We start from the raw sequence: 25,072 nt of genomic DNA on the forward strand, positions 1-25,072 counted from the left end.
TTTGGCTAGCCCCGTTCAATGGTAACCCGCAGGATGTTAATAGTGGGGGAACTCAGTGATGGTGATGCCATTGAATGTCAAGGGGAGATGGTTAGAACCTTTCATATTGGAGATCAGTCATTATCTGCTACTCATGTGATGCGAATGTTATTTGCCACTTATCAGCCCAAGCCCAATGTTGTCCTGGTTTTGCTGCTTCCGGACATGAACTGCTTCATATTTGAGGAAGTAGGAGAATCTGGGCTTAATAAAGATGTTGAAAATTAATGGGTGTTTTGATAGCTGTTTTATATAAGGAGAAATTATTTCCAATCGTAGAGGGGTTCGAAAACAGAAGACACATTTAGATAATGGATGCAAAGAATTGTTTTGCTTACACCCCTCCCCATCCCTCACTCAGAGACTGCAGAAGGTCAAGAAGGCAGCTCACTATCACCTTCTCAAGGGCAACAAGGGATGGGCAGTAAATGCTGGCCTAAACAGGGACACCTACAGCCCATAAAAATGAATTTTAAAAATGCTTCCCTCCGCTTTTTCACCTCTTCCTCCCTATTTTCATCCCTCATTCTTTTTCTGTTGTGTGTATGATGATGACCTGCTCTCCTCAATCTCATTGGTTCCATTCCATTTCTGTTCTTGAAGCTTGGTCAGTATTAATCTAAGGTATCACTGTCACTTGGCAAGATCCCTTGTTAAAATTGCTGCTAAACTATCTGGTATTTATCTCATTGCGAGTGGCAAGATTTATGTGTAAATTAGCTGCTTCTTTGCCAACATTCCCAAATAATTAACTGGCTACTGCTTTGACACAGCCTTGAAATCTATTAATAATTGCAAGATCTTCTTTATCCTTTCACTTTTCCTTTAATTTTCATCTTTATGATTTCCTTCATTCTCTTCCCGGTCCTCTCTTCTTCAGCTCTTGTTGTCCTCCTTCCTGGACCTTATTGCTTCTTTCATTTCTCTTTTCTGCCAGTCTCTCTTCTCTAATTTTCTCTTTCTCCTGCCCCTCTCATTCAGATACCTCCTACAGTGTAGAAGAAGACCATCAGCCCATTGAGTCTGCACTTACATGAACATCTTACCCAGGCACGCCACCCCGTCCCATCCCTGTAACCTCATTCATTTACCATGGCCAACCCACCTAACCTACGCATCCTTTGGACACTTAGGGGCAATTTAGCATGGCCAATCCACCTAACCTGCACAATTTGGACTGTGGGAGGAAACCGGAGCACCCGGAGGAAATCCACGCAAATACGGGGAGAACGTGCAAACTCCACACAGAGTCTCCACACAAAGCTCCACTCCCGAGCCGGAATCGAACCCGGGTCCTTGGCACTGTGCTAACCACTGTGCCACCCATCGTCTCTTCCACTTCCTCCTTCCTGACAGCAAGGTTCATCTCATGCTTAAATCCTACTTGGCACAATTTGCAAAGGAGATTAATTATCGACATTGGCCACAGCTCTTTCTTCAGAACTTCAAATTCCATACCCGAAAGTGAAAGATTCCAGCATAATTGCGGTCAAAGGTCTGATCCAGAGGAACGACCTGGCCCATTATCTTCTGATTAAGAGTCAGTGAAGCAACAGCAGCAAGAAACCAGCAGTCCCCTAGTGAGAGAAGACAGAACAAGAGTTAAAAAGTTGGACTGCAGGTCAGAGTCAGAATTACTTTTGGCCACAAAGGCACATGACAGTTTTGACGGATAGATATGTGAAGCATTAGCTTCAATTGTAATAAAGGCCCCACTACCTGTCGGCAGGTCGCGGGTTTGAGTCCCATTCCAGGAACCTGAGCCCATAATCCAACATCAGTGCAACACTGAAGGAGTGCTGCACCGTTAGAGATGCGATCATTTTGTATGAGATATTAAATTAGGTGGGTGTAACTAATCCCACGACAGTACATTCAAAGTGATTTTACCTGGTGTCCTCGTCAATATTTAACCACTGTGCCACTGTGCCGCCCCAGGAGGAGAATTTAGCATGGCCAATGCACCTAGCCAGCACGTCTTTCAGACTGTGGGAGGAAACCGGAGGAAACACATGCAGACACGGGGAGAACATGCAAACTCCATACAGGTAGTGACCCAAGCCGGGAATCAAACCCAGGTCCCTGGCGCTGTGAGGCAGCAGTGCTAACCACTGTGCCAGCTGCAGAAGGGAGAGTGGCTAGGGAAAGAAACTTTTATTCATGATGCTCCAGCCATCATTAACCCCTGGGGCAGGCTGGGTCGATCAAATGATGTTTTCCTGTTTGACAATTCTGTATGAAAGACGATTATCACCCATTTGTTTCACTGGCTGTGGGTTCTCTGTCGTGATCTGTCATTTTCTAAGGCACTCAGGGAGACAGACACCCGCCTCTCAGGGTTGACCTGCTGTTTGTGCCACATCACCACTGGATGCCAGTGATGCACCTTGTCTCCAGCGTTGCTGTAGTTACCAATGCAGGGATGTTGGCACATGTGACAGAATTCCCAAATTACTGAGCGCCATGGCAGACCGTGAGGCCACATTACCCAGCAGCTTTGACAGAGGCAGCAGTCCAGGGTCTGAATAATAGGGCATCATGTGGGACTTTCTTGGGTATCATGCCAATTAGATGTCACCCTACTAACCCCAAATATGCCATGCCAAGGCAGCACAGCGGCATAGCACTGCTGCCTCACAGCGCCGGGGACCCAGGTTCAATTCTGGCCTCGGGTCATTGTTTGTATGGAGTTTGCACGTTCTCCCCATGTCTGCGTGGGTTTCCTCCGGGTGCTCCGGTTTCCTCCCACTCCGAAAGATGTGCGGGTTAGGTGGATTGGCCATGCTAAATTGACCCTAGTGTCAGGGGGATTAGCAGGATAAATGTGTGGGGTTATGGGAATAGGGCCTGAGTGGGATGTGGTCGGTAAAGACTCAATGGGCTGAATGGCCTCCTTCTGTACTGTAGGGATTCTATGATTCGTGCCCCAAATGCTCAGATCACAACCTGTGAAGGGTTGGAGCCATTTCTCCCCCAGCCCCTGGAGATAACAACTGCACCCTCCATCACAAATTCATTCTTTTTATAAGGGCCCCTTTGTGGAAGTTACTCATTAAAATCCCTTACCCAAGTCTCCTTGGCATATATCTGTCCTCGACGCTCCATCAATAATAAACTTTGGATCTTTTGAAATCTCCTGCAAGCAAACCAAAACAGTAAATGAGTTTTTTTTTTCAAAAGAGCTATCCAATTAGTCCCCACCCAGTCCTGTTCTTCCTCATAACCCTGAAATATTTTGCGATAGTTGCTATTCAGTCTGCTTCCACCACCCTTTCAGCCCATGCATTCCAGATCATAAAAACTCTCCGTTTTGAAAATGTATTTATTAGAGTCACAGTAGGCTTACATTAACACTGCAATGAAGTTACTGTGGAAGCCCCCTAGTCGCCACACTCCGGGGCCTGTTCAGGTACACTGAGGGAGAATTTAGCACGGCCAATGCACTGTGAGGCAGCACTGCTAACCACTGTGCCACCGTGCCACCCACTGTGCAAGCAAAATAAAGTTCTTTGCATCATTTTTCTGGTTACATAAAATTACATTGAATTTACAGCGCGGAAACAGGCCATTCATCCATCAGGGTCATGCTGGTGTTTAGGAGTTAAACGTTTATCTAGCATCCCCTTAAATGCATCTTCGCTACTCACCTCAATCACACCTTGGGCTGGATGTTACACTGAGGGTGGACTCCCTGCATCGCAGAGTAAATTTGAGCTCCAGCGAGCCAGTTTAATTTTTCAGGCGATGGCCCTTCAATTCAGGCAGGAGCGGTGGCCACTGCTGGTACTACAGGTAGGGCAGGAGATGGTGTTCAACAACGGACCGAGGCATTGAGATAAATTTGATATCTCTCCTGGACCAGGCTGACAGGCCCCAGCGAGGAGGGGGTGGAGATATGTTGAACAGGGCAGCATGGAGATGTAAAACTAAATGTAAGTTGTAACTTGCACGTTTCGTAGTAAACCTCAAATGTTTAGAGGGATTTGCTTCCCCGGTTAAGTGTACATTAAGTTACTTGCCTGTTAAAGGGGTGATGGGAGGGGGTGGGGTGTACAATTGGATGTCTAAATTTAGCCCATTGTTTACCTGTAACAGCTTGGTGTTTTCATTTGTATTCATCTTGTGGGGTTGACTTTGGGCTATTAACAGTAACATACATGGAAACTGATGTAACATTAATTTTAGACTATATTGTAGAGACTGACCATTGTTCCTTGTTGTTGTACAAAATAAAATATACAGATACTAGAAATCAAAGTGATACAAGTCAAGCAGCATGTGTGGAAACAAAAACACTTGTTTCAGGTTGATGGTCTTTCATCAGTACCTGTGTACTATGGTTAGGATGGGTAATGTTTTCTGGTGTTAGTTTGAATATGAAGCATGATTGCACCTTGCATTGGGTGATGAAACAGGCCATTCATCTACAGGGCATTTACAGGTTGGTGTCCGAGAAGCAAGTTGGACTCTGCAGCCCAACTGATCTCTGGTGATCGATGCTAATGAGGTGGGTGGGTGGGGGGAGTGCTTGTATTGCTGAACCTTGGTGTATGTTCACAGTGATTGGGGTTTACCATATCTGCAGGATTTGGTTAGTCTTCAGGACATTCCAGAGGAGCATTTGCATGTCTCAAGAAGGTCAACACTTGTGAAAGAAAGACCACATTCTGAATCGAGAGAATTGAGTTGGTCTTCACCGACAGTAACCCCACTAGCTGACTGCGTCACATCAGGTGCTTGGGGCTGGAGAGTCGCTTCAACGTTATGTAGAACAAAATGCTTGCATGACTAAAATTGGATACATTTTCAGTGGAATAGGTATAAGGCCATTGTCTTTAACTAAGGTGAAGACTGAATTGCAAAAGGATCTTGATCAATGGACGAAAAGAAATTGGTTTAGGTTGGAGGGTCACAGTTTTTTTTTTTTTTAACTGGTCGGTGCAACATCGTGGGCCGAAGGGCCTGTTCTGCGCTGTAATGTTCTATGTTCTATGTTCTATGGGTGGTAGAGGGGTCTCTGATTGGCACAGGAAGGAGGTATACCCCTTCTTTCACTGACCAGCAGCCCCCAAGGTTAAGCCGACAAGGCTACAAGTTGGGTGAAGGCCTCTCCTGCTGCCCGTTTTATCAGAGCAGCTCATAATTGGGATTAATTAGCCACTTAAGGGCCTCAATTGCGTCATGGTTGGATGACCCATCTGACACCTCCCCACCACTGATAAAATTGTGTCAGGAGCAGAGTTGGATGGGCCGGCAGTGGGTACGGCACCAATGGTATGGCACCCTAATTTATACCTCCCAACCATGGGAGGCCTGTAAAATTCAGCCCCATGTGTTGGTGAGCTCCATATTCTCACCGCTCTCTGGATAAAGATGTTTCTGCTGAATTTTTATTGGATTTATTAGTGCCTATCTTATATTTATGATCCCTAGCTTTTGATTTCCAACGGAAACATTTTCTGTACATTCAATCTATCGAACTCCCTCTTGTGATGATACTGTGCTATTGAGATATTTTATGTTTAAGAGGGACTGTTTTAAAATTCAGTGTTTTTTTACAGGCAGTCAGTGTGGCTGGAAAAACATGCAGCTCAGATGCTGAACAGCAGGATAATTGCTCATTTTAGCCATGTAGTGTTTATTTAGGATCGAGCTAATAGATTTTTGTTTATAGATTGACAGGTCCCCTGGGGTATTTTCATTAAAGGAATGGAAGGTGAGTTTTAGAATACAGAGTCATATGATCATGAGATTGAAACAAAGAGTTAGTTTTCTAGCAGAAAGAAAACCAGCTTCTGTTTAGTTGCTGACTGGAGCTGTTTAAAGCCAGAAGTCTGCTCTCTCTCTCTCTCTGCAAAGTCTCTCTGACAGCTTCAAGACTTTCTACCCTAATTTAAAATAAGGGGGCGGCATGGTGGCACAGTGGTTAGCACTGCTGCCTCATAACGCCAGGGACCCAGGTTCATTTCTGGTCTCAGTCACTGTCTGTGTGGAGTTTGCATATTCTCTCTGTGTCTGCGTGGGTTTCCTCCGGGTGCTCCAGTTTCCTCCCACAATCCAAAGATGTGCGGGTTAGGTTGATTGGCCATGCTAAATTGCCCCTTCGTATCCAAAGATATGTAGGTTAGAGGGATTAGCACTGGGTCACAGGATAGGGTGGAGGGGAGGGCCTGGGTGGGGAGTTCTTTCAGATAGTTGGTGCAGACTCGAAAGGCTGAATGGCTTCTTTCCTGCACTGTAGGGTTTCTATGTTACTCCAAGTTTGGCCCAAATGAGGTTCTGTACAAGTTTAACATCATTTCTCGGCCTTCCCTCAGTGCCTTGTCTACAATTTTTCATAGTTTGTGTATTTTTATTGTCTTGCTACTTTTAACAATTTATGAAACTGTGGTCTATGCTTCTCTACCCCGGTGTTTTGTCAATCACCTTAAGTTTATGTCCCCTGTTCACCAATCCTCCTACCAATGGGAACACTTACAACATTTCTTCTTCTCAACGTGTGTCAACCTTTTCTTTGATGTTGGTACCACACCCCTTCATTTCACTGCTCTTTCCGAAATATGGGCTGGAATTCTCCGATGTTGTTCGCCTTGCTACCGCTGCCAGCGAGAATGGAGAATTTGGCACTCAGCCAAACCTCCATTCACTACAGCGGGACCGGAAAATCCCAGCCACAGGGAGGTCAGAGGATTCCAGCCATATTTACCTTTTCTCTTCTTCAAATATTTATCCAAATCCCTTTCAACCGATGATATATTTTGGCATCAATAATCTCACAGAATCCGACATGACAGAAGGATGCCAAACAACCCATCATGCCTTTGGAAGAACTATCCACTTATAGCCCTGCTCATTCCCCATGGCTCTGCAAACTCTCTCCTTTTCAAGGGTTTATCCAGTTCCCAACTGGAAGAAACGTTTGGATTTGCTTCCCCAGCGCTTTCAGACATAGGAGTTGCCAACCCTCCTGGATTGGCCTGGAGTCTCCAGGAATTGAAGATCAATTGCCTGGACTCTTGCTGTGTGCGACTCTGGAGAAAAATCCTTGGGGCATTGAGAAGATGCGATTTTCTTTCGACGTTTCTCTCTCCCAGATATAAAAATATTGCAAAGGTGGGGTGAGTGGCGGAGGCAGTTTGACTGACAGCCAAACGTCATCCGGTTGGGGACTGAGTCTTGTGACTTTCCAATTGGTGTAGGGAGACAGTGCGTCACATGATGGATGTGCTGATTGATGACTGGCTGGAGCCTGGGGGCAAGTCATGTGGTGAAACCTCCAGCAGTACGTTTGATCACAGTTGGCAACCCTACTCAGGCAGAACATTCTGGATTACAATGACTCGCTGCATGAAAGGATTCTTCTGAACTCCTTTCAGGCTCTTTTACAAATAATCTTAAATTAGTGTCACCAAAACAGTTTCTTCATGTTTACTCGATCAAACCCTTCATAATTTTAAATTTCTTTATTGAATCTCCTCTTATTCTCCTCTGTTCCAAGGGGAACAATCCATGAATGCGCGATTCATTGCAGATGTTTTCTTTGGAATATTGCCACTCTCAACAGCAGGAACACAGAGACTTTCACCCTTTACTCTATAAATATTTGTACAGTGGCACAGCCATTGGCTGCAAAGACTCAGTGATCACTTGTCAACCCGTGGTCCCAAAAGGAAGGCGCATCTTTCTAGATCTGGTGGGTAAGCAACATCTCATGATCCCAAGCTTCAACAGGTCCTCCCCCACCCCAAACCAAGGTCAAAGGTTAGCCCCTCTAGGTACACCAGCAGGATGAGGTCAATGTGAAACTTGAAGTGAGATTCCATGTTGGATCACATTGAATGTATTCAAGAGGCGGCTAGATATAGAACTTGGGGCGAATGGGATCAAAGGTTATGGGGAGAAAGCAGGATTAGGCTATTGAGTTGGACAATCAGTCATGGTCGTAATGAATGGTTAAGCAGGCTCGAAGGGCCAAATGGCCTCCTCCTGTTCCTATCTTCTATGTTTCTATCATGTGTGCTCATCTCCCCGGTGCTTGTATTATTCATGTTGACGAGAATGATTTGAGGGATCAAAGACTTTGGTTATATGGAGGGACCAGTAAGATGGGATTGTTCTCCTCAGAGCATAGGTTGAGGGAAAATTTACTGGAAGGAAGCCATGGGCCTCGGACTGGAGAAGTTGTGATTGTTTTCCAATTTTGGCTGAACAATATTGTGTTGACAATTAATAAAAGGTACATGACTCTACAGGGAATGTACATCACCCATTGGACCTGGCCAACTAACAAACTCAATAAAGTCAAATGTATATCTCAGAGCTTTGCTACTTAGAATCATAGAATCCCTAGAGTGCAGAAGGAGGACATTCGGCCCAACGAGCCGACAACAATCCCACCCAGGCCCTATCCCTGCAACCCCATGCATTTACCCCACTAATCCCCCTGACATTAAGGAGCAATTTAGCATGGCCAATCAACCTAATTCCCACATCTTTGGAGTGTGGGAGGAAACCGAAGCACCCGGAGGAAACCCACGCAGACACAGGGAGAATGTGCAGACTCCACACAGACAGCGACCCGAGGCCAGAATTGAAACCGCGTCCCTGGCGCTGTGAGGCAGCAGTGCTAACCACTGTGCCACCATTACTTGGGGCAAGAGAAACATTTCCCTGAATCACACTGCCTTGCGTTTGTAATAAGAAAGTTTCTTATCTCATAAAACTGTTCAAAGCTTCCTCATGACCACGTTTCCATTGTCAGTAGCAGAATTACTCACACTCCCAAACAATGAGCAGGCTCCTTCACACATCATCCTCTCTGCTCCCTGACCTATAATGGCTCCTGGTTCAGTAGTGCCTCAAATTTAAATTTCTCATCCTCAGTCACAGGTCCATCTATGGCCTCACCTTTTCCTATCTTTGTAACCCACCCCAGCCTCTGAGAACCCAGTGAGATCTCTGCACTCCTCCAATTCTGCCCTCTTGTCCATCTCAGAATCCCTGCACTCCACCATGGGTGGCTGTGCCTTCAGCTGCCTGGGGCCCGAGTTTTGGAATTCTCTCGTTAAGAACCTCTCCCACTTTCTACCTCACTCCATTGAGACGATTCTTAGAGCCTGCTGCTTAAAACTTCCCTTGACCCCCTCCTCTGTCCCTGCAAAACTGCTGCCCCATCTCCAGCCTTCCTGTCCTCTCCAAAAGCGTAGAACATTGATTCCCAAATCTGTGCCCATCTTTCCCAGAACCTCCCCAATCAGGTTTCCGCCCCTGCCACAGAACCGAAACAACTCTCATCAAAGTCACACCGTGACATCCGATGTGCCGAAGATAAATTTTCTCAAACTACCTGCAACCTTTGTTAAGTTGAGTGCACCATCCTCCTCCAACGCTTCCCCACTTTTGTTCAGCTGGGTGGGACTGTTCTCACCCGACCCATTCTTATCTATTTAATCGCAGCCAGAGTCACTGGCAATGGCTTCTCTTCCAGCTCCCGGACTGTTGTGTCTGGTGTTTCCTCTTGAATCCCTACTACTTCTTATCGGCATGCTGCCTCGCAGCAACATTGTCCAAAGGCATTTGCATTTTCACTCCCAGCTTTACCTCACCACAATCAGCCTCAACCCCTCCACGGTATCTAAATTGTCAAATTGTGTTTCCAGTCATCAAAATTTTCCTCCAAATAAACTTTGGGAATACTGAAGGCACATTGTCTTTGGTCCACCACACAAACTCTGTTTTCCAACTACCGACTCCGAATCTTTGTCTTGGAAAGTTCCTGAGACTAAACCAACCTTGCTGAAATATTTAACCTCAAATGAGCTTCACATCGCCTGACTTTGTTCTTGCCTCCACTCTTCTGTTGCTGAATCCCTCATCAATGCCTCTGTCACTTGCAGACTAGACTATTCCAAGGCATTCCTGCCCGGTCTTCCCCATTCTACCCTCTGTAAATTTGATTTTTTTCAAAGTTTTGCCGCCTGTCCTCACTCGCATCAAATCCTGTTCACCAATCATCCATGTATCTGCTGACATCCAGTTAAGCAACACCACGATTTTCACATTCTCATTGTTTTTCAAATTTCTCCATGGCTTTTCCCCTCACTATCTCTGTAATCTCCTCTATGACTCTCTGAGATATCCTCCAATTCCGGCCTCTTGAGCATCTTTGATTGTAATTGTTCCACCACTGATCTGAATTGATTTGATTTATCATTGTACATGTATTAGTATATGGTGAAAAGTATTGTTTCTTGCACGTTATACAGACAAAGCATACTGTTCATAGAGAAGGAAAGGAGAGTGTAGAGCATAGTTATAGCTAGGGTGTAGAGAAAGATCAACTTAATGCGAGTTAGGTACATTCAAAAGTCTGATGGCAGTAGGGAAGAAGCTGTTTTTGAGTCAGTTGGTACATGATCTCAGACTTGTGTATCTTTTTCCCAATGGAAGAAGATGGAAGAGAGTATGTCCGGGGTGCGTGGGGTCCTTGATCAGGCTGGCAGCTTTTCCGAGGCAACGGAAAATGTAGACAGTGTCAATGGATGGGAGATTGGTTTAAGTGATGGTCTGGGCTTCATTCACGACCCTTTGTAGTTTCTTGTGGTCTTGGACAGAGCAGGAGCCAAACTAAGCTGTGATACAATCGGAAACATTGCTATCTATGGTGCATCTGTAGAAGTTGGTGAGAGCTGTAGCGGACATGCCAAATTTCCTTAGTCTCCTGAAAAAGTAGAGACGTTAGTGGGCTTTCTCAACTATAGAGTCCCCATGGGGGGACAAGGACAGGTTGTTGGTGATCTGTACACCTAAAAACTAGAAGCTCTCAACCATTTCTACTTCATCCCCATTGATGTTGGCAGGGGCATGTCCTCCACTACGCTTCCTGAAGTCGATGATAATCTCCTCCGTTTTCTTGACATTGAGGGAGAGATTCTTGTTGTCACACCAGTTCACCAGATTCTCTATCTCTTTCCTGTATTGTGTCTTGTCATTGTTTGAGATCCAACCCACTATGGTGATGTGATCAGCAAACTTGAAAATTGAGTTGGAGGAGAATTTAGCCACACAGTCATAGGTGTATAAGGAGTATGGTAAGGGGCTGAGAACACAGGCCATGAAGTTTGGAGATGAGTCTCTAAGAGGCCATGTCTTCAGATGTCAATGTCCAGAGCTTTGGATTTCCCTCTCTACACCTCTCCATCTCTCTCTCCTTTAAGTCGCTCCGTAAAACTTGCCTCTGCAATAAAGTTGCTGGTTTTCTGCACTAATCTTTATTTTTATGGCTCAGTGGCCATTTTGTTTTATATGCTTCTCTGAAGCGCCTTGAGACAACATGAATTAAAGCGGCTATATAAATGCGATATATTGTTGTTCAGCATGATTGGTCTATTTTTGTACCTTTTGGGACTTCATTCCCAATCAAAAATCAAATTTGGCCCAGAGTCCCCACAAGAGAGACAAACCAGATCCAAGCTGAGACAAGACAAGATGAACATCCCATCTTGGGCTCGATCAAACAAGAGCCAAGCTGACAGGATGAGGCATTCCACCGCATCGAGTCTGCACTGACCACAATGCCACCCCGGCCCCATCCCCACAACTCTATGCATTTACCTTAGCTAGTCCCCATGACACAAAGGGGCAATTTAGCATAACCAATGCACCTAACCAGCACGTCTTTCGGACTGTGGGAGAAAACCCACACAGACACGGGGAACACCTCATCCGTGATCATCCTCGACACCAGTGCTCCGCAAGGCTGTGTCCTTAGCCCCTTAGCCTCCTTATACACCTATTACTGTGTGGCTAAATTCCCCTCCAACTCCATTTTCAAGTTTGCTGATCACACCACCATAGTGGGTCGGATCTCAAACAATGACAAGACACAATACAGGAAAGAGATAGAGAATCTGGTGAACTGGTGTGACCTCAGGACGAGGCATTCCACCCCTCCCAGGCTTGATCTGAGCTTTATCTTCATAGAATCATAGAATCCTACAGTGCAGTAGGAGGCTGTTGGGCCCATCGAGTCTGCACTGACCACAATCCCACCCAGGCCCCATACCCACAATCCCATGCATTTACCTTAGCTAGTCCCCATGACACAAAGGGGCAATTTAGCATGGCCAATCCACCTTTTGGACTGTGGGAGGAAACCAGAGCACCCGGAGGAAACCCACACAGACACAGGGAGAATGTGCAGACTCTACACAGACAGGGGTCGAACCTGGGTCCCTGGCACTGTAAGGCAGCAGTGCTAACCACTATGCCACCTTGCCGATCCAATAGCATGTGGCTTTAAAAAATTGCTTCAGGTGAAGCCTCAGTGTAACCTCATTGGCCAAGACCAATTGCAAGGCCAGATACTACACTTGAACTTAGCCAAAAGGTTGGCCTCTTAGTTTATTTCCGGGTGATATTCCGAGGACTAGAAATAGGACTGAATTTGGCAGCAGATGTTCACATAATACCCAGAACCTAAGGATAAAATTACTGCTAAACTGGTTCTCAAACAAGCAAGGACTGGCTATGATAGCTCAGCTGATTAGTCACCAACTCCACCCAGAAAGTAACTCACTACTTGTTTCCATAGCAACAGGTTGGACTATTTCTGCATCTTAACTTCTTCCCCTCCCCAAAAGGCCCACCACCCGACCCCACCCTTGCCACCCACACCCACAGTAAATTTGGCTGGAACATTACATCTCACAAAGGGAGACCTATTGCACAATATGTGGCCTGAATAGGGCAGTTATGAAGCACAATGGACTTTATTATCTCCTCACCCACCACAAAACAAATGCGTTTTATTCACATACCTGAACGAATAGGAAAGATAAAGAAAGAACTTGCTTTTCTGTCACAACTTTCACCATCTCCCAGGACACACCAAAGCACTTCACAGCCGACAAAGTACTTTTAAAATGTAGTCACAGGCGGAGACAGCCAATTTGCATACAGCAAGGTTTCATAAACAGCAGTGAGAAAATGCCCAAGGATTCTGCCTTTCAGGGGGGCAAAGTGTATTGGTGGGCATGGTGATACAGTGGTTAGCACTGTTGCCTCACAGCACCAGGGATCTGGGTTCGATTCCCGGCTTGGGTCACTGTCAGTGCGGAGTCTGCACGTTCTCCCCGTGTCTGCGTGGGTTTCCTCTGGGTGCTCCAGTTACCTTCCACATTCCAAAGATGTGCGAGTTAGGTGGATTGGCCATGCTAAATTGCCCCTTAGTGTCCAAAAATGTGCAGACTCAGTGAATTGGTCATGCTAAATTGCCCCTTGGTGTGCCAAGATGTGTAGGTTAGGGGGATTAGTGGAGTAAATACATGGGGTTATGGGGATAGGGCCTGAGTGGGTGCTCTGTTGGAGAGTCACTGCAGACTTGATGGGCTGAATGGTCTCCTTCTGCACTGGAGGGATTCTATGACTCTTCTATGAAGTTCGGGGGGTGGGGAGGTGTTGACTTCCAGTGGTGCCACCCCCACCCCCTCACCTCTTTACACAATAGTTCCCTCAATCAGGCACTGAGTGCCTTTAAACGAGGGATCCTCACCCTGGGAGCCCGCGAGCAACCACACTAAAGTTTGCGTGCCACGCTCCCAGCTTGATGAGTGCCCCTGCCTACTGTTGGATTCGTAACAGCAGTGCTGGGATAAGGCCCTTAGGTGCACATTAATTTCCCACTTTAGAGCCTCAGCTGGTGACGGGATGAGAAGGCTGTCCACTGGCCCTCCCACCATAGACTTCATTGTGTCTGGAGGAGACAAGATGGCGTTACGCCAAGCTTGAGGAACTAAAACTGACACTCAAGTGCCGCACTGAGGGAGTGCTGCACTGTCGGAGATTCCAACTTTCGGATGAGGCCCTATCTGCTCTGGTGGATGTAAAAGATCCCATGGCACTATTTCAAAGGAGAGCAGGGGAGTTCTCCCCAGTATCCCAGCCAATATTTACCCCTCAGCCAACTTCACACAAAAATAACAAGATGATCTGGTCATTGCTGTTTGTGGGAGTTTTGTTGTGCGCAAATTGGTGGCTGCACTTTTAACATGACAGCAGTGACTACTCTTGAGCACCTTTGACCAAGTGAAGACTTCCCAAAGTGCTTTGCAAGCAACTAAGCAGTTTTTTTTAAGGATAATCACTGCTGTACCAGTCACAGCAGCCAATTTGTGCACAGCAAGCTCCCACCGATACAAATGATCAGATAATCTGTTTTAGCTGCATAGAAGGAGATTCTAAGTTAGCTAAGAGGATAACATAGGTTTAGTTTCAGTAACACATGGGGAGGGAAGAGTTAAAATGATTTTTACTCAATATTAGATATCAGTGGTTTTTAGTCATGTGTGAATGCATTTAATTGAAGTGAAAATATATATTATGACTGTGAAGTATTTTTATTCAACTGAGAAAACATAGAATCATAGAATCCTACAGTGCAGAAGGAGGCCATTCAGCCCATCGAGCCTGCACCGACAACAATCCCACCCAGGCCCTATCCCCATAACCCCACATATTTACCCCACTAATCCCTCTAACCTACGCATCCAGGACACTAAGGGGCAATTTAGCATGGCCAATCAACCTAACCCGCACATTTTGTAAATAACATATATTAACTAAAATTTAACATGTCTGTGCCACTCAGTAAAAATGCTAACACTGCAAATATTCCAGGCATTTAGTTAAAGAATGCAGAAGCGGCAGTTATGGAATTTAAATGTTCATGATCTGCTTAACATAATGGTTCAATATAAGAACAAACAATGCAACATTGAATTTAGAATATAATAGAGTTAATTAACAAGCATAAGATAGCGTCAGATCCAAGGGCCCTGGATTTGATATTATCAAGACGCTTTGGTATTTATGTCACAGGTAATACAAGAAAGGAGTGGCATCTTCCGATTGTGCCAAATAGGTGGGAATCAGATATCGGGATGGACCAATAGAAATGTCACTATGTTGGGTGGCGTATTGCAATTGACTAAGACATGATAAAGACTGACAATTTAACATGCAATGAAATTGAATTAAGCTAAAGACTTAGATAAGAAAGAAAGGTATAATTATGTTTGAATTTTGGCACAAGGTTGGGATCTTTGGAAGACTTAGTAGTACTCTGGCAATCTGACTGAAGTATTGTATCTGTCTAATGTATGTCTTTGTTCTTTGTACTGTTTATATGTTTTATAACAAAACTAGTTTTGGAAAATAAATTTATTACGTTTTAAACCTGAATTTCATTTACCTTCGCGAAAAATATTAAATAGAGTTACTTTTTAATCTTTTCGAAAAACATGCCGGCCACCGAGTACAGAATTCCCCACTTCAAGCTGGTTAAGGGATACATATTGACCTGGAGAGAACTCCCCTGCTCTTCTTCAATATACAGCCATAGGCCTCGAACAGGGCCTTTGTATTAGAGCTCACCTGGCCCCTGAATCCTGGCTCAGAGGTGAGGGTGCTCTGCACTGAGCTACAGCTGATCAAACTGCTCGGAGCCTGTTTAGTTAGCTGATTCAGTGCTATAGAATGAAGATTTGGTAGAAATACTGACTGTGCCCCAGTCCCTCCCTCACTCCACCCATGAATCTCGGCTAAGGAATGCAGTGATACCGGACCGGTGTAAATTCCATAGATAACTAAATCACACCCGCCATTCATTCTGCTTTACAGACCAAAGCTGCGTTTATACAGGAGCTCTGGAATCAAGCAGGGCACAGGACATAGAAACATAGAAACATGAGAGCAGGAGGAGGCCATTCGGCCCTTTGAGCCTGCTCCACCATTCATCATGATCATGGCTGATCGTCTAACTCAATAGCCTAATTCTGCTTCCTCCCAGTAACCTTTGATCCCATTTGCCCCAAGTGCTATATCTAGCCGACCCTATGAGCTGCCCTTAGTGTTTCTGGTTTCACCCTGTGACTGCCTGACTAATGCTGCAGAATCTAGTGTCCAGTTGCTGGGACCACCTTGCCTTTTACCAGTGTGCCCCATTTTGCTCTGAATTTTGGAACTTTACTCCATCCACAATTGGCCTGATTATGGATTCCAGTCAGGATAATGGGATTCCTATTCCGGAGAGATAAATAGAATTCCCAATCCTTTGGGATTGACCTGGAGTCTCTAGGAATCAATGATTGATCTCTCGCACCTCTGCGACAAAAATACCCATGGGAAAACCAGTTGGGGAAAGAGGAGCGAGGGCCTTGATGGTGAGGCCGAGGTGGGGGTCAGAGTGGCGAGGGGGCTAGGGGTGAGGGGAGGAATCATCCATAGCAGCAGAGCTTGGAAGAGGCATGCAATATGGAAGGCTTTAAGAGAGGCTCCCCCCTGTCCCCCACCCCACTTCTCCTGTCCAAGGCCTTAGCAGGGTTACATGTCAGACCTCTCCACTCCCCCTGAACTGCCCCCATCATCTGAATATTGGTATGCAGCTCCTAACAGAGCCTCAATTTGGGCTCTGACAGGCCTAGACCTCACACGCCCCCATGAAAAATTATGGGCCGTTAGAGGGCGGATGGGAGAGCGGTGGGAAGGCCAGCCAGGGAATTTTACAGCCTCAAAACTCACCCCACAAAAATCTGCCAGAGATTCTGTTCCCATTCCAATGGAAGGGACGGGAGGTCACAAGGTGAAACCTCCTAGAGAAACATCCAACCAGAACTGGCAAGTTTCAGAGTGAGGCTATCACCCAAACCTCACGTCAAGCAAAGAGGTACGAGTGTCCTTGAACCAAGTGCTGGCCCCTGGGCTGGTGATTATACAGCGGCTGACAGGAATTTTAACTTAACTCCACCCCACACCCTGCTGGTGGAACGCCGATGTGATCAGACTGCTTTCTCCATCTTGTGCATGGAGATAGGGTGGGTGGAGAGGGGAGGTGGTACGATGCTGTTTCGGAGAGTCAATGGGCCAAATGGCCTCCTTCTGCACTGTAGGGATTCTATTTCCTTAAACATGAGTTGTAACAACCACAAAATCAGATCCTTGTCTCTAACAAGCTCATGTTACACAATCCAACTCGTCAAATCATAGAATCATAGAAACCCTACAGTGCAGAAGGAGGCCATTCGGCCCATCGAGTCTGCACCGACAACAATCCCAGCCAGGCCCTATTCACAACCCCACAGATTTACCCCGCTAATCCCTCTAACCTACACATCCCGGGACATTATGGACAAACTGGCATGTCCAATCAACCTAACCCTCACACCTTTGGACTGTGGGAGGAAACCAGAGTATCCGGAGGAAACCCACATAGACACGAGGAGAATGTACAAACTCCACACAGATAGTGATCCAAGCCAGGAATCGAACCCAGGTCCCTGGAGCTGTGAGGCAGCAGTGCTAACCACTGTGCCACCATGCTGCCCCGGAATTTCTTTCAACACAATTCCATTTATAGAATTCTTCACTATTGAGTTCAAAATTCATTCCAAAACTCGAGGGGGGGAGATGGCAGTTTTGTGGTAATGTCATTGACTAGTGATCCAGGCTAATGCTCTGGGGACACTGGTTCAAACCCCACCACAGCAGTTAGTCTCAGTAATGGTAACTGTGAAACCAGTATAGATGATCAAAAACCTATCTGGTTCACTCATGTCCTTTAGGGAAGAAATCTGCCGTCCTTACCTGGTCTGGCCTACATGCGACTCCAGAGCCACAGCAATGCACAGAAAAGACTACTCAATGGAGAGGCAACAAATGTTGTCCTTGTTAGTGAAGCCCACATCAGTGGATGGGAAATTAGGGATGGACAACAAGTGCTGGCCCACATCCCATCAAAGAATAAAAAGAAACTCAGGCACCAAGCTTCACATTCCTCCCGACTAGAGCAGACACTAGCTTCTTCAAAGGACTTGTACCAATTTTAACTTTTGATTCCTACATTCCCTGCACAATAACACTTATTTACAACACATTAAAAGGTACACAAAGCGGACTTCAGTTCTACCAGACCTGGAAGAGTTCCCCCTTTTCCAGCATCTATCTCCTGTGACTCCAGTCCCACAGCAATGTGGTTAACTACTCATTGCTCCCTCAAATGGCCAAACAAGTTATTCAGTTGTGGCAATTAGGGATGGATAACAAATACTGGCCTCGTCAGCAATAACCACATCCCATGAAATCTTTTTTTCAAAACTTGTCCACTCTATCGAGGTCCTTCATAATTTTATGCGCTGGGGAGAGTATTCCATCATACTCTTAGCTTGTGCCTTGTAGGTGTTGGGCAGGCTTTGGGGAGTCAGGAGGTGAGCTACTCACCACAAGATTCCTAGCTCCTGATCTGCTCTGGTAGCCACAGTATTTATATGGCTTGTCCAGTTCAGTTTCTGGTCAATGGTAACCCCCTCAGCATGTTCATTGTGGGGGATGCAGTGATGGCAATGCCATTGAATGTCAAGAAACGATGCTTAGATCCTCTCTTCCTGGGTTGCTTCTCGCTTGAAACAAATGGCCGAGAGGTGACCTGGAAGTCTTTAAGGCTATGAAAGATTTTGAAAAGTGGATACAGAACTCCAGACCATCAATGTAAGTTAGTCACCAAGAAATCCAGTGGGAATTCTTTACCCAGAGAGTGGTGAGATTATGGAACTCACTTACCATAGAGTGTAGTTGAGGCAAATATTATAGGTACTATACTATAGGTTTATAGGTACTATAGCTTTCCCATATCTAAGGAAGGTGTGTTGGCTCTGAAGAGGGTCCAGAGGAGTTTCATGAGAATGATCCCAGGAGTGAAAAGCTTGATGTATGAGGAGCATCTGAAGACTCTGGGCCTGTACTCAATGGAGTTTAGAAGGATGTGAAGAGGGGATCTCATTGAAACTTACAGAATACTGAAAGGGCTGGATAGAGTGGACATGGAGAAGATGTTTCTATTAGCAGGAGGGACTAAGAGCTGAGGGCACAGCCTCAGAGTAAAGGGACGACCCTTTAGAACTGAGATGAAGAGGAGTTTCTTCAGCCAGAGGGTGGTGAATCTGTGGAATTCATTGCCACAGAAGGCTGTGCAGGACAGGTCATTGGGTGTATTTAAGACAGAGATAGGTCCTTGATTGGTAAGGGGATCAAAGGTTAGGGGAACAGGCGGTAGAATGTGGTTGAGAAATTTATCAGCCAAGATTGAATGGCTGAGCAGACTCGATGGGCCGAATGGCCTAATTCTACTCCAACATCTGATGGTTTTATGATCTACATTAGAGAGAGGGAACAACAAGAACAGATGTGTATGATGGAAATGGGAAAAGAAGAATAAGGTTGGATGGGAAAGGCTTGAAGGAGACTTGTTGAAGCCAGAAGGACCGGTTTGGCTGAATATTCTATGTAATTTAATTTACAAACTTGCGTAACAGCCAGAAGGGTGAAAGTTTGGCCAGCTGCTGACAAAATCTACAATATCATTGCTTATGGATGCCAAATCATTTTGACTCACCCATTTCGAGCTTGCACAATATGAATTTCATCAATTCAAGTGGGGTGAGGCTGGAGTTGTTGATTTGAGCTGCATGTAGATTTATTTAATAATGTCTAATAAAGCTAACACCAGAGCTGAGAGGTTTATGTCGAGCAGGAAAGATCGTACAGGCTGGAGCTCTTTTCTCTACTAGAGGAGGCTGAGGGGGAGGACCTGATGGGAGTCTTTCAAATTATGAAGTGATTTGATCAGCTAGATGTGGAGAAAGTGTTTCTATCTGTCTGATGGGCCATGAATATTAGTTGGTCTCTAATAAACTTAATAGTGAATTCAGGAGAAACTTATTTACCCAGAGAGTGATAGGAGTGTGGAGTTTGGAATAGTTGAAACAAATATCAGATGTATTTAAGGGGAAACTAGATACGTACACAAGGGAAAAATGGAATAGATGATATGTTGATAGGGTGAGACGGGGGGGGGGGGGGGGGGGGGGGTGCGCGGGGGGAGACTCATGTGGAGCATAAACACCCAGAATTGACCAGTTGGGCTGAATGGACTCTTTTTGAGCTCTTAATTCCATTTAATTTCACGTAATCAATCTAATTAACATATCCTATCTGACCAACCATATGAATGTCTTCCTTTTTTTAAAAGTTTATTTATTAGTGTCACAAGTAGGCTTACATTAACACTGCAATTAAGTTACTGTGAAAATCCCCTAGCCACCACACTCCGGCACCTGTTCGGGTACACTGAGGGAGAATTTAGCATGGTCAATGCACCTAACTAGCACGTCTTTTGGACTGTGGAAGGAAACCAGAGCTCCCAAAGGAAACACACACAGACAACGTGCAAACACTGCACAGACGGTGACCCAAGCCGGGAATCGAACCCGGGTCCTTGGCGCTGTGAGGCAGCAGTGCTAACCACTGCGCCACCGTGTCGCAGGGACAGTCCAATAGAATACAAGTTCTGAATAAATTATTTTGCTTACCCAAAATAGGCTATTACTATCAATTAAATCATCAACGTGAAAAACAGAACCTCCCTTACCAGAGGATGGTCACACCCTACAATTGGCTGGGTGGCGCACCTCTGCATGTGTGCTATTGTTTGCGAATGCAAAGTTTGTGTGTACTTAATATTATATTCACAATGTTCGTGATTCATACAGAGCCTAGTCTGTTTGTTACAAGTCAGTATTGCACATAGTCAGGGAGAGAAGCTAACCAAAGAGCCCACACCGTAAAAGGCCAGCTAAGGAGTGAATGGACCTGTAGTGGTGTAAAAATCACTGTTCATTATTTGTATTGTAGGAGGTCTGTTGTTTGCAGACTAATCAAGATCAAGAGCAGTATACAGATGATACTGGGTTAAAGGGAAGGGTTTGTGGAATTAAACCTGAGGTGGATGAGGGGGTGAAGGATAGGGGGATAGTGGGAGATATAGATGGGGAGGTGGAGGCATAGCGGTAACCCAGATCTCAGGGCAATAAAAACAGAATGCTGGAAAATCTCAGCAGTCTGACAGCATCTGTGGAGAGAGAATAGAGCCAACGTTTCGAGTCTGGATGACCTTTTGTCAGAGCAGAGCTGTCAGATCTGCTGAGATTTTCCAGCATTTTCTCTTTTTGTTTCCGATTCCAGCATCCAGAGTATTTTGCTTTTAGTCAGGGTAATGCTCTGGGGACCCAGGTTCAAATCCCACCACAGCAGATGGTGAAATTTGAATTCAATAAAAATCTGGAATTAAAAGTCCAATGATGACTGTGAAACCATTCTTGATTGTCATTAAAAACCCACGTGGTTTGCACATGTTCTTTAGGGAAGGAAATCTGTCGTTTTTACCTGGTCTGGCGTACATGTGACTCCATAGCCACAGCAATGTGGCTGACTCTTAACTGCCCCCTGAAATGGCCGAGCAAGCCACTCAGTTGTATCAAACAGTTACAAAATCAATAGCGCCATAGGTGTAACCACATGGAGCACAGCGATTCAAGAAGGCAACTCACCACCACCTTCTCAAGGGCAATTAGGGATGAGTAATAAATACTGACCTAGCCAGCGATGCCTACATCCTGTAAATGAATGGGTTTGGGGGTGGTGGGGTTGGAGGAAAGAGAATGATTGAGGAGAGTCACATGGGAAGGGCACATGGAAAAGGGAAGAGGATTTGAATCAGGCTGGAGAGGATGGCTATCATGGGTAGGGAGAGAAAATGGCCTCAACAGGACTGTGGCCCAGAACATAGATGTTTCAGCAGAGGACAGTGTTGGAGAGGGGTTTTTGCCTCAATGGGAAAGGGATTTAATTTGGAGAGGAGGGAGAATGGGGGATTGCAGGGGGACAGAACATAAGGGAAATGTCTCGATAAGAGGGAGACTGTATTAGTTTTGTATCCTGGTTACTTTTCCAAGACTGCCTTTTCCTTTTTCCCTCTTCTATAATCTTTCAGTCAGCCTCCTCCAGTCGTAACCAGCAGAGGGGAATTTCCTTACTCATCAACTGACCTTCACATTTGATCAGCATGACTGTCCTTTTAAAGGGTCTTTTTAAAAGCTTTTTCTTCCCATCCACCAGCCTTCCCAAATCACTACTACCCTCCCCAACCCCCACCTCCACCCAGTCACCCATCCCACAGGGTTTGAATAGTTCTTTCCTTTAGGTCACCTGTAATGTCATTTTTTTTTTAATTCATGGGCATCCCTCTATGCAGAGTATGCGGGATAAACTGGGCTGGATGTGCCTTTGTCATTTCCGGATCTGGTCCCCAGTTCAATGCCAGGTAACCCATTCAGTTTTATTCTGCAGTGGTTTGGTACAATTTAATGATCTGATGAGCGGTGAAGAATTAACCACCTTGCTATGTGTCTGCAATCACAGTAAAAAACGCGGCCACATGTGTCAGTGGATTGAATGGAGAACATGTACACGCCCAGCTCCTAGAAACCAATGCAGACAGCGCCCAGCGACCTGTACACAGAGGATATTCCCCTACTCCCTCACACCTCCTGATGTGTACGCACAGTGGCCAAATCAATGCACACCCCTAATAGATGTTAACACGTGGTTTTGAATGACAAATACACATGGAGACTTCATTCTCTTGTAAACTCCGTTCCCATGTTTTCGACACCGAGTTTCTTTAAATTTATTCCGCAGACATGTGATTCCAGACAGATAATAATGTGGTTAACTCTTCATTCTAGTAAATCACAAAGCTGTCATGGGGTATTTTGCTCATCTCCAGTTGCCCTCGAGAAGGTGAGCTGCCTGTTTGATTCACTGCAGTGTATCTGGTATAGGTACAGCCACAGTGTTGTTAAGGAGAGAATTTCAGGATATTTCCCCAGCGATGCTGAAGATAATTAGCCATAATCCACCATAGGGACCATAGGTATCTCTCTCTGTTACAGGGAGAAGTGTTTACACAGCTTGAAGGGCATCACTTTGCATCACACACAGGGCAGGCAAGGAGGTAGCCCTTCAGAAACCAGCACAGCCAGCAGCCAGTGCAAGGATTAAACCCATGCCGTTGCATTATTCTCCACCACGCTCCAACCTTCTAGCCAACTGAGCGAACTGACCCACCCCCCTGCCCTTCCCCCAGCAAGAGTTGCAGCTCAGGATGTTGTGTAGCTTACAGAGGAACTTGCAGGTGGTGGTGTTCCCATCTGTCTGTTGTGCTTGTTTGATATAGTAAGAAGTCTCACAACACCAGATTAAAGTCCAACAGGTTTATTTAGAATCACGAACTTTCAGAGTGCTGCTCCTGCACTCACTTGATGAAGGAGCAGAGCTCCGAAAGCTCATGATTCCAAATAAACCTGTTGGACTTTAACCTGATGTTGTGAGACTTCTTACTGTACCCATCCCAGTCCAATGCCGGCATCTCCACATCTTGCCAAATAGAGGTTGCAGGCTTGAAATGTGCTTCTAAGGAGCCTTGGTGTGTTTCTGCAGTGCACCTTATAGATGATACACACTGCTGCTACTGAGCGTCAGTGGTGGAGGGAGTGAATGTTGAAGGTAGTGGATGGGGTGTCAATCAAGCGGGGATGCTTTGTCCTAGATGGTGTTGAGTTTCTTGAGTGTTGTTGGAGCTACACCGGTCTAGGCTAGTGGGGTATATTCCATCACACTCCTGACTTGTGTCATGTAGGTGGTGGACAGGCTTTGGGGAATCTGCAGAATTCTCAGCCTCTGACTTGCTCTGGTAGCCACAGCATTTCTATGGTTTGCCCAGTTCAGTTTCTGGTTAATGGTAACCCCGATGTGGAGATGTCGGCATTGGACTGGGGTGGGCACAGTAAGAAGTCTCACAACACCGGGTTAAAGTCCAACAGGTTTATTTGGCAGCACAAGCTTTCGGAGTCTCGCTCCTTCATCAAGTGAGTGAGGCGTTGTGTTCACCATCAGGGCATATATGGACACAAACTCAATTTACAAGATAATGGTTGGAATGCGAGTCTTTACAGGTAATCAAGTCTTAAAGGTAACCCCCCCCCCCCTCCTCCCCCAAGGATGTCGATGGTGGAGGTTTGTTATGTGCGGAGCCCTCAGTCACTGTGTAAATTAATTTCAGTTTCGATATACCTGGCTCTCAGTCCTCATGTACACAGCTCCCAGTCCCCATGTACACAGCTCCCAGTCCCCAAGAACACAGCTCCCAGTCCCCAAGAACACAGCTCCCAGTCCCCATGAACACAGCTCTTCACATGTGTGCAACACTCAGACCCCATATATGTGGCACATAGTCTCCATACACACAGCCCTCAGTTCTCCATGTACACAACTCTCCTTCCCTGTGTACACAGCTCTACGTCCCCGTGTACACAGCTCCCAATCCCCTTGTACACAGCTCCCAGTCCCCATGTACACAGCTCCCAGTCCCCAGTACACAGCTTCCAGTCCCCATGTACACAGCTCTCAGATCTCACGTACACAAGCTCACAGATCTCATGTACACAGCTCTCAGATCTCATGTACACAGCTCTCATGTACACAGCTCTCATGTACACAGCTCTCAGATCTCATGTACACAGCTCTCAGATCTCATGTACACAGCTCTCAGTCCCCATGTACAAAAAAGAAGCACTCACTTTTGGCCGTTTCCACTCGAAAGTGACTGCGGGTTTCTCGCTGTAAAAAAGAGATGATTCATCCGCTGGGAACTCCGGGTCCTCATATAAGACCCCCTGTTGCAGACACTGATTTTTCAGCTCCTGGTAGGTGAGTTTTCTGGGCTTCACCCCCATGGTGCCGCGGTCTTTCACCGCTCTCTTCTTCTGGGACCCCCCGCTGGCCGAAGTGAACACATAGGACATGTTGGGCAGATCAGGAGCGAGTCCCCGAGCAGACAGTACAAAGTTTCACCTGTCCCGGAATGTGCTACCTGTTCCTGGAGCGCTCCACCTCCCTCTCCCCTGACCACACCTCTCCTCCTAACCTGGCTTCCCCTCCCACTGTCATTGCTAATCCTAAAACTGGCACTCCTTCCACAAAACCTCTGCCCCTCTCACACCCATCTCCACAGAACTCGAAACCAGAGACTCACAACATAAAGAGATGTCACACAACCTCAGATCTGCACCATTGAATCCTTACA

At 45.9% G+C, this 25,072-nt stretch overlaps 1 protein-coding gene across 1 annotated transcript in view; it reads right to left on the reverse strand.

Moving 5' to 3' along the window:
• The window catches only part of capn9 (calpain 9), a 71,313-nt gene extending 46,460 nt beyond the window's left edge, over window positions 1-24,853 (reverse strand). Inside the window, exons 1-3 of the mRNA XM_078213354.1 lie at window positions 24,567-24,853; window positions 3,106-3,175; window positions 1,498-1,616 (exon numbers count right to left, since the gene is read on the reverse strand). Coding sequence (XP_078069480.1) covers window positions 1,498-1,616; window positions 3,106-3,175; window positions 24,567-24,791 — 414 coding nt within the window. The 5' untranslated portion in view covers window positions 24,792-24,853. The remainder of the gene's footprint in view (window positions 1-1,497; window positions 1,617-3,105; window positions 3,176-24,566) is intronic.
• Window positions 24,854-25,072: the final 219 nt, after the last annotated feature.

The sequence above is a fragment of the Mustelus asterias genome, chromosome 5 (assembly GCF_964213995.1).
Source record: "Mustelus asterias chromosome 5, sMusAst1.hap1.1, whole genome shotgun sequence".
NCBI classification, from domain to species: Eukaryota; Metazoa; Chordata; class Chondrichthyes; order Carcharhiniformes; family Triakidae; genus Mustelus; species Mustelus asterias.